The 16310-nt window shown below is 38.7% G+C and overlaps 1 protein-coding gene across 1 annotated transcript; it reads right to left on the bottom strand.

The window, feature by feature from the left end:
• Positions 1-635: 635 nt before the first annotated feature.
• Positions 636-7850, bottom strand: LOC115716413 (uncharacterized). Its single transcript, XM_030645200.2, has 17 exons — positions 7659-7850; positions 7132-7219; positions 6854-7039; positions 6524-6758; positions 6111-6438; positions 5775-6018; positions 4886-5598; positions 4661-4796; positions 3643-3680; positions 3295-3486; positions 3081-3183; positions 2777-2968; positions 2455-2689; positions 2062-2389; positions 1739-1982; positions 988-1667; positions 636-851 (listed from the first exon to the last, which is right to left on the bottom strand). Exons 1-17 carry the CDS (start codon positions 7810-7812, stop codon positions 712-714), a joined length of 4236 nt encoding a protein of 1411 aa, XP_030501060.2. The 5' UTR covers positions 7813-7850; the 3' UTR covers positions 636-711.
• Between the last annotated feature and the right edge of the window lie 8460 nt (positions 7851-16310).

The raw sequence follows: 16310 nt of genomic DNA, 5'->3' as shown, positions 1-16310 counted from the left end.
TTCCCACCTACCACATTTTCACGCAAAAATTGTCACTCTTTTTGGACCTTTCGTCAGTGTACATTTGTGCCGATAAAAGTAAAATTTCCCCCTAAAAGCTATTTTTTTTTGATAGACTTTTGTCGGTACAAATATGCGTCGACAAAAGTTTTCCCCCCATATATTTATTTATGTAACAGAACTCCTCCCAAAACATTTTGGACCTTTTGTCGGCGCAATAATAGATCTACAAAAGTAATATTTCTCGTAGTGATTTAGAATTTTCTATATTAAAGTACTTTTAGAAACATGATTAGAAGTGTAATTATTTGTATTTGTTGATAGTTTCATAAATCTTTAACAGACACTGCTTTTGGAAGCACTCTTATTCTCACCTCTCTAATCTGGCATTTTTTAAACGGGGTAGGCCTATTGTGGCCCTTCTTTATAGTTCTTAATTTCCTAAGAAATCCTAATTTACTTAGGCCATATGTAACCTCGTTGAGGCTATAAAGTTATAATGATTAAGCAAAATGTTGTACTTTTATTGTGTCAATACCATATTCGCATGTAAATATCTATTTAGTTTTGTTGATTTGCTCATGGTCACTTCATCTATAATGTTAACTAGAACTAGAGAGTAAAATGAAATCCTCTTCTTTAAAATTATTTGCATCTATATAATTAATACATTGATCAACCAAGTATTATAATAATAATAATAACTAGTCTTCACCAGCTGAAACTTGAAGACTGGAAATGTAGATTATTGGCCGAACCCGAAGAACATATTGCAGCCACTTCCTGCCTCATCGTCCTTGGCCCACTCACCAGAACCCCAACATTTGAGCTTTTCAGCTCTCTCAAAATTCCTGAATAATAATAAGAAAAATAGATACACGTTAAAGATCTCTATTAATCAACTGTGGTTAGTAAATAATCAGTATTAAAAATGGTTGTCTATTTATATATATATATATATATATATATATATATATGTATATATACTTTTGAGATTAGGTCTGGTTCCATGGTGCACTGTTGTGGCTTCGACCAAAGACTGGTAAGGGAGGCTTTCCAACTCCCTCTCATCACCAGCATTATTGCTCAAAGTGCTTGGCCTTGCGTTATTCCCTTGTTTCTTGTTCCAAAGAAAGCCCAAGGATGCAATTATGACTATGGAGATGGACAAGAATAACATGTTGAGAAAAGATTTTGAAGTGAAAGAGTACATCATATCAGAGTTATGGTCAATCGGGTATATATAATATCGTGTAAGGATTCCCATGAGCATAAGGTAAGTGAGGAAAGAAGCTGAAACAATCAATGCAAGCCACAACCAACTGTTCTGTCCCAAAATTTCATAAACAGGCAAATCAAACGACTCTGGTTTAAACCAAACTATAGTTTGGGGGCGGAGCTTGTGAGAAGTCTCAGTTGGGGGATGTTTCTGTCTTGTGACATAGGCTTCAATTTGAAGTTTTAAGCGAGAAATGTTGTAACTAAGGCCTGATGATGGGATGATAAGGTCTAACATGGTGAGATCCACGTAGTTCTTAACGGCGCAAATGAGTAATATGCTTGGAGTGTTGCTGCTGTCTTTGTTGGCTATGAAGAGGAGCTCGCGGATAATGGAGATGAATGGAGTGATTCCACTTCCTCCACTTATCATCACAACTGTTTCATGCCTGCACTATTTTTTGCCTGAAATAGTTAGAAACCTTACTTAGCTAAAAGTCCCTTGATAAGAAATTTTTACCTTGTACATTGTAATGAAGATGGTCCATAAGGTCCTTCAATGGAGACTTGTATACGATCCATTTGTGAAGGCGATGAGAAACTTTGGTACAAGTTATGAGACCATTTTCCTTCACTTTTGATAACAACACTCAGTTTATGAGGTTCCAAGTTGCTGCTAGAAGTAACAGTAAATGGATGCCATTGGAGCTTAGAAATTGTGGGTACATTTAGGAAAATCATGCTTCTTGGAGAATAGCTCAAACCTATAATCAAGTTATGAAAATGTGTTTTAAATTTTATAGCAGTCATTGATGAGATTAGATTTATTTCTGAATTGTTCACCTGGGCACTTGGAGAAATTCAATTCAACAGCTTGGCAAGGTAAGATTCGGGCTGAAAGAACTCGAATCTTTTGCTGGGATTGTAGGAACCTCAAGTACCTATCAATCAAGAAGAGGTAAAAGCCAGGGAGCATTATGCAAGCATAGGAGAACCCCACATGTAGAACAAAGAATACAACAAAGACAACATAGAGATGATGAGTGTAGAAGAAGAGCTCGAAAATCTTTCGCCTTATGGTAGGAAAACTTGTTCCCCACATCACTAGTCCAGCCACCAAAGCTACTTCTCCAGCCACATTTGATATGCCAACAGTAGCCCACTTCATCATCTGTAATTTCAGCACAATTATTATAAAGATGTTATAATCTTTTTACATAAAATGTAGTTTCTTACTTCTGAAACATGGTTTGTCTTGGCCCAAAAGAGAATATAACATAAACCATGAGCTGTGAAAAGGGTCATGGCCATGTGCCCCAGCCATATGTGATATTTAATGCTTGACTCTGATGTAATTCCAATGAGCTGCAAAATTGAAGATCCTCTTGTCACAGGGAAAAAGAGAAAAGCTAGACAAATGTTCCCAACTAGACCTAACATTAGAGCTGTGCTTTCTAACTTTGCTTCCCACCTGAAAATTTGTAATGATTTGATTTTGAAACACATAAGATATGTCTTATTATATCAAATGGAATTCCAAGAAGAAATATTTACTTACAGAGACTCATTCATCTGTGCTGCCTGTTGGTTGACATTGATAAACATTCCATGTAAGTAAGAGTACATGGACCAGACAAGTAGACCAATGAACATGGCTAAGAAGTACAACTCCATCCAAGAAACTATTCCCAGTGGCCCTTTCACTAGCACAGGTCTCATCCATGACATCCAATATACATTTTCCATGATACTATAACAAGAAAACAAAAACAAAAACAACTACTCAACTCATTTTGAAAAATTACTCTGTTTCTTTGTGTGAAATAGGGATATTTCCAAGAGGCAAAGCATAAAATAAATACCTTTCTGTGTTATTATGAGCCATTTTCTTTCTTATATGAAGATATAAACAGCTCAAAGTGGCTATGAGAAGTACGGGAGATGAGTATATAAGAATGTTTGCCCCTAAGAAAATAAAGGAACAGAAAGAGATATATTAAGGCACATATGATTCCACAGATTCTATGTAGTCACATAAGTATAAATTTGATACCAAAGAAAGACAAAAAAAAAAACCTTGTAAACCAAAAAAAGTTGAATCAGTTTTAGCATGAATGTCTGGCATCCAATGGAGATAGAAGGTATTGGTGGGCAATATGAGCAAAATCAAAATATACCCAACAAAAACCATCACCATAGTTAACAGAATAGCTGATTGGAGCTTCTTCATTCCTTGGGATGAATCAGTTTCTTTCTCCATTCTTGATCAGGATCAAATCTGTTTTCTAGATGATTCTGATAATTTCCTTTCAATCCATGTTATTTTATACTACTTAATCTTTAACATGCCATTTTTTTGTTCTTATTATTATAAAGAAAAACACTTGGACAATGAATATAAGTAAAACAAAAAACTAGTAAAACCGTCACTAAATATAATATCTGGCAAAGTTTCTATGTAACTGACATTTAAATGAACATTTTCCAAGGCAAAAATATTAATGGTATACTAATAAATTTGGAATAGCATATGCATATGCGTTCTTGTGCGATACATCCAATATATAAAGACTTGCTACTGGGCAATGATTGATATACAATACTACTTTATATTTATGTTTTCATTTAAAATAAAGTTTCTCATGAGGTTTGAGATTAAATTGCACCAACCTTAGTATTGGAAATCATGGTTTACTAAAACAATGTAAATTTATTTGTTTTCGGTCATATATATTCTTTTTGACAAAAATATGATTAATAAAAGTTCTTTGTTAAAAGGACGGTTATAGATAATAACGTTAAATAAAACACACAAAACTTTTTAGTATTTTGACTAATAATTAAAAGGCACAAGTTCATTATCGAGGAGAGCGATTCAAGAGTGGTAATACATTCTCTTATGTTTTTTGGTTAGGAGATTGAGAATTAATTTTTTTTTTACTTGAGACTTTCTAAATATTTTGATGGTTGTATTGTCATTGTCACTTGTATTTCCAAATTATATAATTATATCGCTCATAATGTGGCTAAGTAAACTTGTACCACAGATAATATGGTAGCTTGTATGTTTCTTCTATTCTAATAAATTGATTTTGAAATGACGATAAGATCTAAATTTTGGTATCAGTGAACGCTTATTTTTTTTTTCTTTTTCTTAAGTAATGCTAAGATTACTTTAGTTTTGGTAACGGTAGAATGACTCATTTCAATAAAATAAAATAAGCTATAGCTTTTATATATATCGAGTAATAGTTAAAAAGATACACTATTACAGAAACAGAGTACAATCTCCTCTTTTCATGAGATATTAATATTAATATATATATATATATATATATATGATATATATCATAAGCATTAACTAGAAGTAATCAGCACACTTCATCAAAATATATTTCACAATAACATTAATTAATTTATTTATTTATTTATTTTTCTTCACCAATTGAAACTAATAGACTCAAAGTGTAGATTATCTGCCAAACCAGAGGCACAAATTTTAGCAACCTCATGTCTCATTTTTCTTGGCCCACAAACAAGAACTCCAACATCAGAAGCTTTTGACTCGAACAAAATTTCTGCATGCATTAAAATATTAATAATTAATAACCAATTCATTAACTTTTATATAATTAATATACATTAATGTATTAATTAATTAGCTTACTCTTGAGATCAGGCCTGACACCAAAATGGACATTTATAGCTTGTACCAAGGATTGAACGGGAAGACTTTCTACCTCTCTATAATCATCTCCAACATAACACCATGCTGGAGGAGACAAAGTTGATGTTTCCATATCTACATGCTGAATTTTCTTACTAATATTCCCATTGAAACTCTTAGACAAAACAAAAGCCACACTTGAAGCCAAATAGACACAGGCACACACCAAAAACATGACCCAAAGACATTTGTAAGAGTAGTGATAATACCCTCCAGAGTTATCCATAGGGTAAATATAGTAACGAGTTACCAAACCCAACAATAGCAGGAACAAAACAAAAGAAGAGGAGATTATTGCACCCAACCAAAGCCAGCTGTTTGGGCCTAGAGTTGCAGAAATGGGCTTGTCCGTTGGGTTGGGCTTAAAGAATGAAGTTCGTATAATGTTTTGGTTTTCTGTGGTTTGCCTGCTCTCTTGGGTCACATAGGCTTCTATTTTGAGTTGTATTTCGGTAATTTGTTGGGCGTGTGAGCCTGCGATGGAAAGCAAGAGGTCTAACATGGCCAAATCAGCTGAAGTTTTGAAGGCACAAACAAGAACAACTCGAGGAACATGAGAGTTGGGTATTGTGCTTTGATACATAATCTCTCGGATTATAGATATGAAAGGAGTGATCCCACTTCCACCACTCACCATAATCAGAGCCTCGTGACTGCATCAACAATCCAACCAAGTTAGCATTATATAAACATATCTATGTATAGACAGGGCGATAAAGTGATCATATGGTACCCCCATACTCTCTAATTTGTACAATTTTCTATTCTACAAAATCTCACATAAAAAGAATAAATAATGTAACATAATAATAATGTGAAAATCAATAACCTCAGAAAGGAAAAGGAGGATGGCCCATATGGTCCTTCAACGGAAACATCTAAGTGCTTATTATGCACAGGAGAACAAACTTTTTTGTGGAGCTTCTTAGTCCAACTTCCTTCTACTCTGACCATAACACTAAGCTTATCTGAATCCATGTTACTGTTGGAAGATATTGTAAAAGGATGCCATTGCAGTTTCGAGATCGATGGCACGTTTACAAACAAAATACTCGTCGGATTATATTGCAATCCTAAAATAATTAATAAGATGATATTAAATTGCTTAAGTACTTAAGAAAAACAAAAACTTAATTAGTCATTATGTATTAAAGATTGTATTAACCTGGGGTTTTGGCAAAAGTCATTTCAAAGTTACCACCTGGCAAAATACGAGAGGAGAGTAATCTAACTTTGTCTCTGGACTGTAAGAATCTCAAGTATCGATCAATTAGGAAAAGGAATATCCCAGGAAGAATCATGCAAAAGTAAGCTGCTCCAACGTGAAGTACGTAGAAAATGATATAAACTGTGTAGAGTTGGTGAGTGTAGAAAAACACTTCAAACATCTTTCTTCTTACTCTACTCACACTGGCCATCCACATCACTAAAGCCACTACTATTGCGATCTCTCCTGCTACATTTGATACATGAACTTTGCTCCATTCTAGTGCCTACAACGTACATCAACATGTATATATTTAGTATCTATAATTTACTATATGTAGTACTCTATAATGTGGTATATTATTTTATTACCTTGAACATTTGATTGGTTGTGATCCAGGAAGTTAAGACTCCTAATGTATGGCCAGCAAATAAAACCGTGGATAGATGACCAAGCCAGATGTGATACTTAATACTAGACTCTGATGTAAGTCCAACAAGAGGCAGAAGTGAAGAGCTTCTTGTTACTGGAAAGAAAAGAAATGCCCAGCATATATTTCCCATATATGCAAGTCTCAAGGATACACTCCTCAGTTTTGCATGCCATCTGTAGTAATAATTAATTAGACAACAATTAGCTATAAAGTTTTAAGTATAGCATACATGCATGTATTTAAATATTTAATATAATATATAAAATACATTTCTTCTCCTGGACGTATGTTGAGGTGGCCATTGAAGCTGACATATAAATAAGTGGTAAAAGTCCATACTAGGAGAACAACAAACATGAATGCGAAAGATAGCTCTACTGAGCTAACAATACCCAGAGGTGCTTTAACACTCACTGGACTTCTCCACGAGGCCAAACGACGACCAATCTGATCCCTGATCATTCAAACATAATAAGTACAAAAATAATATACAGAAAAATTATTTTTATTATTGTTCTAGTTTAAGTTTAGTAATCTCTACTGTACATTGGTGATTTCTTGTGGAGATGGAGATAAACACAGCTCAATGCTGCTACGAACATTATTGGGAATGAAAAAAGCAGAATATTTGTCCCTGCAAATTAATTAATTATGTTCATTAATTAGCATTAAAAAATAAATTTAGACTAAAATAATGTGTGATATATGTGTGAAATGAAATGATATAAAAAAAAATAAAAATAAAATTATGATTCTATATAATTAATTATATTAATTTGACACATATTTATATATATATTTGATGATAACTATATAGGACTCGTTTGGTAAATTATATTATATTGAGTTGTATTCTATTATATTAAATTAGATTATATATTATATTTTGATATAATATTATGTTAAATTTTAATTTAAACTAAAATACTATAGAGTTAGGAGTCCATAAAATTCAATACTACATATAATTTTACATAAAAATATTATATAAAATATAATTTAATATAATATTATATAATACAATATGATATAATACGGCGTACCTAACAAAATCATAATTCATATATGTATACCTTGTTCTCTGAAGTATGTTGTTGAGTTAAGTTGGCTTTTCAGTTTAGGTGCCCACTTGAGTTGGTAGGATTTTGTAGGTAACAAAATCCAAACCATTAACCACCCACTAAACATCATAAGAAAAATCATATTTAAGACCGTGAATTTTCCCATCTTCGATCAAATCTACTTTTCAGATTAAATTGGTAGATGTCTTTGAAATCTCTCTGGTTATACTTATGTATATATATACTACTTTATCTACTCTGAATAAATAAAACAAAAATCCTACCATATATAATATATCATAGTATAACAGCTACAATTTTTTGGCTAACTTTTTATGTAACCGTACATATAAATATGAACATTTTCCAAGCAAAATTAAAAATAAGTAAATTAGCGCCGTATGTCTTTGGTTTATGAAATTAATATTTTGACTTGTATTTTGACAAGTGAATAGTGATCACACAAAATAATGTTACTAAATTTAAGGAAATACCACATGCATGCGTTAAATAAATATGTTTATATATGCTTCTAAAAATATTTAATGTATATTGCATATGTATACATGTAAATATTTTGTTTTTATTGACCCAATTTTTTTCCAAGAGACAAAATTATAACTAATAATCTTCTGTACAGATTCTCTGTCTTTTCCCACTCATTTTGTTATACATCAAAATTATTTTCAAGCATAAAGTTACGTTTAATGCACGGATTGTGCAAGATCCATTTTGGGGAATAATAAAAAAAATAGCTGCATGATGAGCAAGTCTTTCTATACGTCTGCATCTTTTGAAACACACCAAATCATCATTGAATATACAAACAATAATAATTCCTTATCATAATATATTTTTAAATTAGATTAATAATTATTTATGTACTTTGATAAAGTCAAATATTTGCTTGAAGAATATTTTATTGCCCGGAGGAAAGAAGTTGATTAATAGTGATATACACTGGCGGACCTAATGAAGGACCAGTGTGAGCTTAAGCCCATGCTGAAAATATTTCTTTTACTTTTTAACTAAAAAAAATCTTTTAATTATTTTAATTGCCCATAAAAAATACGCAACAAAATAGGAGATCAATAGTTGAATGATAGTTTGACAGTATATCTCAAAAAAAGATGTATTCAATGCTATTGACAATGTAACACCCTAACTACCTTAGGCGTATTACGTGATTTTTAAACGTACTGTGCAGCTCGTTGCTAATCAACGAGGTTTATGGAAAAACGTGATTAATTAAAATTTTGCTTTTTGATTAAACTTGTAAAACATATTATAAAAGACTCGGGATCCCGATTATAAAAATATTTACAAAAAGTTTCACTGTTTAACTATTACATCAAAATAAAAGTCGTCTAACGACAGTTACAAAAAATTCAGCCTTGCTGTCCCGAGGATCGTACGCTCCAGGCCTAACCGCCCCGACATGTACAATCTCATAAGCTCGCTCACGCTCCAGGCATAACCGCCCCGACATGTCCAACACGATACTGAGTCCCGCTACTGCCATGTCCAACATGGTACTGAGCCACTACTGCCATGTCCAACATGGTACTGAGTTCTGAACGTTCATAGGGACGGTACTATTGACACGTAACAACCTGATCGGTCGAACCGGTCATACTCCGCCGCCGTCATACTCCACTTCGTACCGACGTGTTATATCCTCCCGACGGCCGAGCCGGGTCATACTCCGCCGTCTTGGTCATACTCCAAATTGTCTGACGGGATACGTCAATAGCACGGAAACCACCAACCAAGTGTCGCCCCTGATCGGCCGAACCTGGTTATACTCCGGCCGCTTGGTCATATACTCTTGTCACCGACGTGACAGTTGGATGGTTCGAAGCCAACATACAACTAATGTAATCTAACAGGCTTACACATGCTCGCTAAACATGTAATCTACATATGCATACCGTTATACTAATCTTACTCGGATTCCGATTTCGGTGTGCCAATCAACTTGACGGAATCAAGCCGAGGCGGACATTGCGGCTCCTAAACCATAAAAATCACAACGTTATAAGTGACACGCTAAATCACTTCCCGGGGACTAAAACTTGGAACTAAAAGTTTCCCTATCGATAAAAAGCATGGCAATACCCCTAAAAACATAAAAACGAGGAAAACTAAGGTTCGGAAAAATTCCCCAACCGGTAGACCGGTTGCCCAACCGAATTCCTGCCTGAATTACTGGACACTATCCGGGAATTAGGTTGCACAACCAATTCCTTCCTCGCAGAATTTTTCAAAATTCATAACTCGATCAAATCTAACCCAAATCATGCAAGACCTTCGTACCCGATCTATATGCCCCAAATAACCATTCAAAGGCAACGAATTCACCCGTAACTCACTTAATCACAAAATGCCATTAAAGACCAAGCTTTGAGTTCCAAAACTCAAACTTGATTAAAATCCACTAACATGCAATCAAGCTAGATCAAACCTACATAAATATGCATAACTAAGCCTCTGAAAATGAAAAAGATCAACCACAGCCAGTAATTTACAGATTCAACATACATTTCCAAAATTCATGCTCTTGCACTAAAAACTCCCAAAACATAAATCCAAGTAATCAACATGCATACACTAGCTCTAAATTACTTAAAAAATAGCAAGATAAACTTTAGAAAACAACAACAAATCACAAAGAAAGAAGAACTTCAAATTAACAAGCATTTACTCAACTTTTTCATCATTTTTTTTCATAAATTTAAGGAAGAAATCAAGAGAGCTAACCTAGCTTGGAAAAATGCTTAGATTAGGATGAGAATTCACTTGAAAGATTTGAACAAAACCCAGCTCCAAGCACCCACATGCACAGCCGAAATAGAGAGAAAAGAGAGTGTTCTTTGAAAATTTTTCTTCTTTCTTTACTTAGTGATTTTTTTGAGAAAAAGGAATAAAATGAAACAAGTCACAAATACTCATTCTTTTCAGCCATAAAAATCCATTAAATTAAACATTTAATCCATTTAATAAATCATATAAGACAAAATACTAATGGGGCAAAAAGACCATTTGCCCCTCCACCATAAAATCACATAAATCATACTAAAAGGGTATTTTGGAAATTCTAAATTCCCTGCCATTCAGGCATTCCCAATGTCTAAAACCCATCCCCAAACTACTAACACACTAAGTTGTGATTTCTACTGAGCCAAACGCCGAGTTCCAAAATACCGGGCACCGGAAATGCAAAATATGAAAAACTACTGATAACATAATCATGCATTTCTGAATTCCATAAATACGTAATAAATTATTTAAATAGCTATAAATAATTTCATAATTAAACATAAACAACCGCTAATTTCCAAATTAACTAAGCGGCTTTATAACTATTCCCCTTTAAAAGGATTTCGTCCCCGAAATCTAACTCGAATAACTCCGGATATCGAGCTCTCATATCCGACTCTAGGCCCTGTGTGGCTTCTTCCACCTTACCGTTTCTCCAGAGAACCTTGACCAATGCTATGGTCTTATTCCGAAGGACTTTATCCTTTCTATCCAAGGATCCGCACCGGTTGTTCCTCATATGACATGTCTGAAGTGAAGACTCTCATATCGAGTATATGAGAGGGGTCCGAAACGTATTTTCTCAACATTGAGACATGGAATACGTTGTGCAACGTCGATAAGGCTGGAGGCAATGCTAACCGATATGCCACTTGACCTATCTTCTCGAGAATCTCGAAAGGTCCCGTAAATCTAGTGGCATAACTTGCCTCTTTTCCCGAAACATTTAATCCCCTTCATCGGAGATACCCGTAAAAACACATGGTCCCCTACTGGAACTCAACATCTCTGCGTTTCGGATCCGTAACTCTTACGTCCGCTTTCCGTGAGGTAAGCATTCTAGCTTTTATCTTCTCTATCGCCTCATTGGTCCGCCGAACTCGACTCGACCTAGGTATTTCCTCTCCCCCGTCTCATCCCAGATGGATAGGGATCTACATTTCCTACCGTACAACGGTTCATAGGGTGCCATCCCTATCGTACGATAACCGTTGTTGTATGAAAATTCTATTAACGTAGATATTTACTCCATGAACCCTCAAAGTCCATAACAGGAGCTCTCAACATATCCTCCAATATCCGAATTGTCCTTTCTGACCGACTCATCCGTCCGAGGATGGAATGCTGTACTAAATTTTAGCTTCGTACCCATTGCCCGTTGCAAACTTTGCCAAAATTTGGAGGTGAACTTCGGATCCCTGTCCGAAACTATAGACTTTGGTACCCCGTGAAGTCTCACTATCTCTCTGACGTACAGGATCGCCAATCGATCCACCGAAAATGTTGTTCTAACCGGCAAAATGAGCGATTTCGTAAATCGTCCACCACTACCCGTATGGAATCGTGCAAACCCGTGGTCCTGTGTAACCCGACCACAAAATCCATCGTAATATCCTCCCATTTCCATTCGTGGTTGTGGTTAGAGGCAACAACCCCCGCGGGTCTCCGATGTTCACCTTGATCCGCCGACAAGTGAGGCATCTCGATACGAATTCTACCAAATTCTTCTTCATACCGCTCCAATGTATACGGTTTCAAATCCCGGTACATCTTGGTGGTGCCGGATGCAAGAGAATATGGAGTAGAATGAGCCTCCTCAAAGATCTCATCTCTAAGTTCCGCAACACTCCGAACACAAACCCCCGGCTTTATACAAAAGCATCCCACCGTCCGACACTCGAAAAGTCTTTGGCTTCGACCACCAATACCTCATCTCGATCTTCACTAACTCGGATCCGTCATCCGAGCGACCTTTATTCTTTCCAAAAGATCGATTGCGGCGTTAAGTCGTGAAGCCGACCTACCACAAACTCAATGCCGGATCTAACCATATCCTCCGCTTAGCCGAGGTGAGATCCGAACGATGCTAGCTACTTGCCCGGGACCCCTTTCGCTCGGGGCATCGCGCCACTACATTGGCTTTTCCGGGATGATAGAGGATCTCACAATCATAATCCTTCACTAATTCCAACCAACGCCTTTGTCTCATGTTCAAATCTTCTCGAGTAAAGAAATACTTGAGACTTTTATGGCCTGTATAGATCTCACACTTCTCCCCGTAAAGGTAATGCCGCCAAATCTTCATGCAAAAACCATCGCGCTAATTCTAAATCATGAGTTCGGTATCGCTGTTCATAATCCTTTAACCGACGGGAGGCATAAGCGATAACCCGATCGGCTTGCATCAATACGCACCCCAAACCCCGTTTGGATGCGTCAGATGACTACGAACTTCTCCTTGTCCGAAGGCAAAGCTAGTACCGGAGCAGTAATCAACCTCTGTTTCAGCTCCTGAAAACTAGCTTCGCATTTATCTGACCAGATAAACCGCTGATTCTTCTTTGTAAGCTCGGTTAGGGGCATAGAAATTTTGGAGAACCCCTCCACGAACCTACGGTAGTACCCGGCTAATCCCAAGAAGCTTCGATCTCCGTCACCGTCTTCGTCTTGGCCAATCCCTGACGGATTCAATCTTCCCGGGATCCACCTTGATCCCATCTTTACTCACAATATGCCCTAGGAAGGACACTTGAGACAACCAGAACTCACATTTCTTGAACTTGGCATAAAGTCTATGTTCTCGAAGCCGTTGTAGTACCATCTGAAGATGTAACTCGTGCTCCTCTTCTGATTGAGAGTACACAAGGATGTCGTCGATAAACACAATTACGCAGATATCGAGGAAATCCTTGAATACTCTATTCATCAGGTCCATGAATGCCGCAGGAGCATTGGTTAGTCCGAATGACATAACCAGAAACTCGTAATGTCCATACCTAGTGCGGAAAGCCGTCTTTGGAATGTCCTCCTCTCGGATTCTCAACTGATGATAACCCGAACGGAGATCAATCTTGGAAAAGACCGTCTTCCCCTGAAGCTGATCGAACAAGTCATCGATCCTAGGTAATGGATATTTATTCTTCACCGTCAGCTTGTTCAACTCCCTGTAGTCGATGCACATCCTCATAGATCCATCCTTCTTCTTGACGAACAAAACCGGGGCCCCCCAGGGTGACACACTGGGCCGAATGAACCCTATGTCCAGCAACCCTTGGAGCTGAATCTTTAATTCCTTAAGTTCGGAGCCATCCTATACGGGGCTTTGGAAACCGGATCCACCCCTGGTGCCAAGTCAATCACGAAATCGATCTCCCGCTGAGGTGGTAACCCTGGAAGTTCTTCGGGAAAGACGTCCAGAAATTCCCGAACCACTCTGATGTCCTCTGGCCGAATGGTATCTGGCCGAGTGGTGTCCACCACCACGGCCAGAAACCCTAAGCACCCGCCGTGCAATAATTCTCTCGCTGACATAGCCGAGATCACCGGGATCCGAGATCCCTGAACCGAACCCACAAATACAAACGGTTCTTCACTTTCCGCTGGAAGACCACCATCTTCCTCTTACCAATGCTCGCCGAATATTTAGATAGGAAATCCATTCCTAAAATAATATCAAATTCGACTAAGCTCATCTCTATCGAATCGCCGCTTAACTCTCTACCATCTATCCCGATCGCATAGACCTAATCCACCTATTAGAGATAACCAATTCCTCCGCGGTGCAACGGTGGTTCCAAACCCCCGATTCATATCTATCAAAGGGTCTACCCAACTTACTAAAGACCTCGGCCGCTACATAAGAATGTGTAGCCCCGTAATCAAACAAAGACGCTGAATAAAGCGAGTTGTTAATAAAAAGCCGACTGTGACTACCGATGGGCCGGCATCCGCATCACCGCGTGATAGCGAATACCCCGTCAGAGTGGAGTATCGTCATTTGGAGCTCTCTGCCTCCGGGCTGAGCTGGGGACATTCCTCTTGAAGTGTCCGGGCATGCCACAATGAAAGCATCCCCGAGCCTATGCACTCACCCCGATGGTGCCTTGCCTAGTGGCACTCCTGGATGGAGAATCGGGTCTCGGTACCTCCAGACGACCCCTCCGTTCGGTTCCCCCGAACCTCTTGTTCCGACTCGAGCCGCCGGAAGCGGTGGGTGCCCTCTTCCTCTCGATCAATGGCCGAACCACTACTCCCCCGCTATAGCCCGATGCAGAGGGGTAGGAGCCCCGCCACTAACCGAGTACTCGGCCGATTCGACATGCACCCCACCGCGCCCCTCGCCTCGCAAAGGCCTTCTCCACCATCCGAGCATAGGTGGTGCCGCGTCGTCCGTGGTGATCATCGGGTCATGCCCCGATCTCGGGATTCAACCCGTCCGGCATACTTCTCCTTCTTGCCGAAGTCGGCTGGGCAAGACAATTCCCGAGGCTAACCTCGCGCGGTCCCACAAACCGAGTAGTATATACTCGCTGACGCTCATGTTCTCCCGCCGGGTCGGTGAACGAACTCTTTCCTCTCGCGCCCCGACCGCCTCATTATAGTATTTCGCGTTGAAGAGTTCCCTTGGAACCTTTCCCAAGTCATGGTGGTGACGTCATGGATCCGAGACACCATGTCCCACCATACCAGGCGTCCTCCCCGGAACCGAAACGTGGCGCACACCACTCCGTCGTTACGGTGACACCCATGAAATTCGGGATTCGGTAATCACCGTCACCACTGCTTCGGCTTTCATTACATCCGGACCTCCCAGAATACCGGAGGTGCTTGGCTCTAACCGCTCATACAATGGTTCCAATCTGTCGGGCCGCCACCACTATCTCGCCGGGGCAACAGGTGCCACCGAAACTACGGCACGGGAGCAGGGAGCACCCCGCTGTCGTCTCAACCTCCGGATCTCGAGGTCTTGTTCTTCGATCCGGCTTGCATCTCCGCAAACCGCAACTCCCACCCGGCTCCCCGACGACTGGGAGCCCGGGGCAGCCGTGGCGGGTTCTCATCACCCCGGCCACGAGCCCCGCCTCGGGGACCTCTACCTCGAGCCCCTGGCAGTGGGGGAAACCGAGCTCCCCGTCCCCGATTCGACCCTACGGAAGCCGCTTCGACTCGGTAGTCCGCCCGGCGTCCATCTAGCTAACCGCCGCGAAACCAAGAGTTGGCATATCAGTCGTATTCAAGGCAAGCTTACTAATGCCACTTAATTTGGAAATTAGAAATGAAACATGCGCCTATTCTACTATCAGGCTACTAACATGCTTCCTAACAAGCTTTTCTTTTTCATAACTGAATAAAATAAACTACTAAAGCAATAAAGGCTTACTGAACCGTGAACCGAGCTAATCCGATGATGATTGTACATGTCGAGACGATCTTCGGAAGACAACCTGGCGGCTTCCGATACCAAATTGTAACACCCTAACTACCTTAGGCGTATTACGTGATTTTTAAACGTATCGTGTAAATTTCGTTGCTAATCAACGAGGTTTATGGAAAAACGTGATTAATTAAAATTTTGCTTTTGATTAAACTTGTAAAACATATTATAAAAGACTCGGATCCCGATTATAAAAATATTTACAAAAAGTTTCACCGTTTAACTATTACATCAAAATAAAAGTCGTCTAACGACAAGCTTACAAAAAATTCGGCCTTGTCCCGAGGATTGTACGCTCCAGCCTAACCGCCCCGACATGTACAATCTCATAAGCTCGCTCACGGTCCATCGGCCTATAGCCTTGCCTTTACCTACACATAAACGTAAACCGTGAGTCGACACTCGCAAGA

This window comes from Cannabis sativa, chromosome 5, assembly GCF_029168945.1.
Source record: "Cannabis sativa cultivar Pink pepper isolate KNU-18-1 chromosome 5, ASM2916894v1, whole genome shotgun sequence".
NCBI classification, from domain to species: Eukaryota; Viridiplantae; Streptophyta; class Magnoliopsida; order Rosales; family Cannabaceae; genus Cannabis; species Cannabis sativa.
The sequence above is the reverse complement of the archived record's forward strand: the minus strand, read 5'-3'. Positions and strand labels throughout refer to the sequence as shown.

Bases quoted from the DNA above. Each gene is read 5' to 3' on its own strand.
- LOC115716413 (XM_030645200.2), bottom strand. From the start codon at position 7,812: ATGGGAAAATTCACGGTCTTAAATATGATTTTTCTTATGATGTTTAGT. The intron at 6,759-6,853 runs GTATTTTATATA...TTATTACTACAG, and splicing joins ATACGTCCAGGAGAAGAAAT to ATGGCATGCAAAACTGAGGA. The intron at 2,390-2,454 runs GTAAGAAACTAC...CTGAAATTACAG, and splicing joins AGACAAACCATGTTTCAGAA to ATGATGAAGTGGGCTACTGT.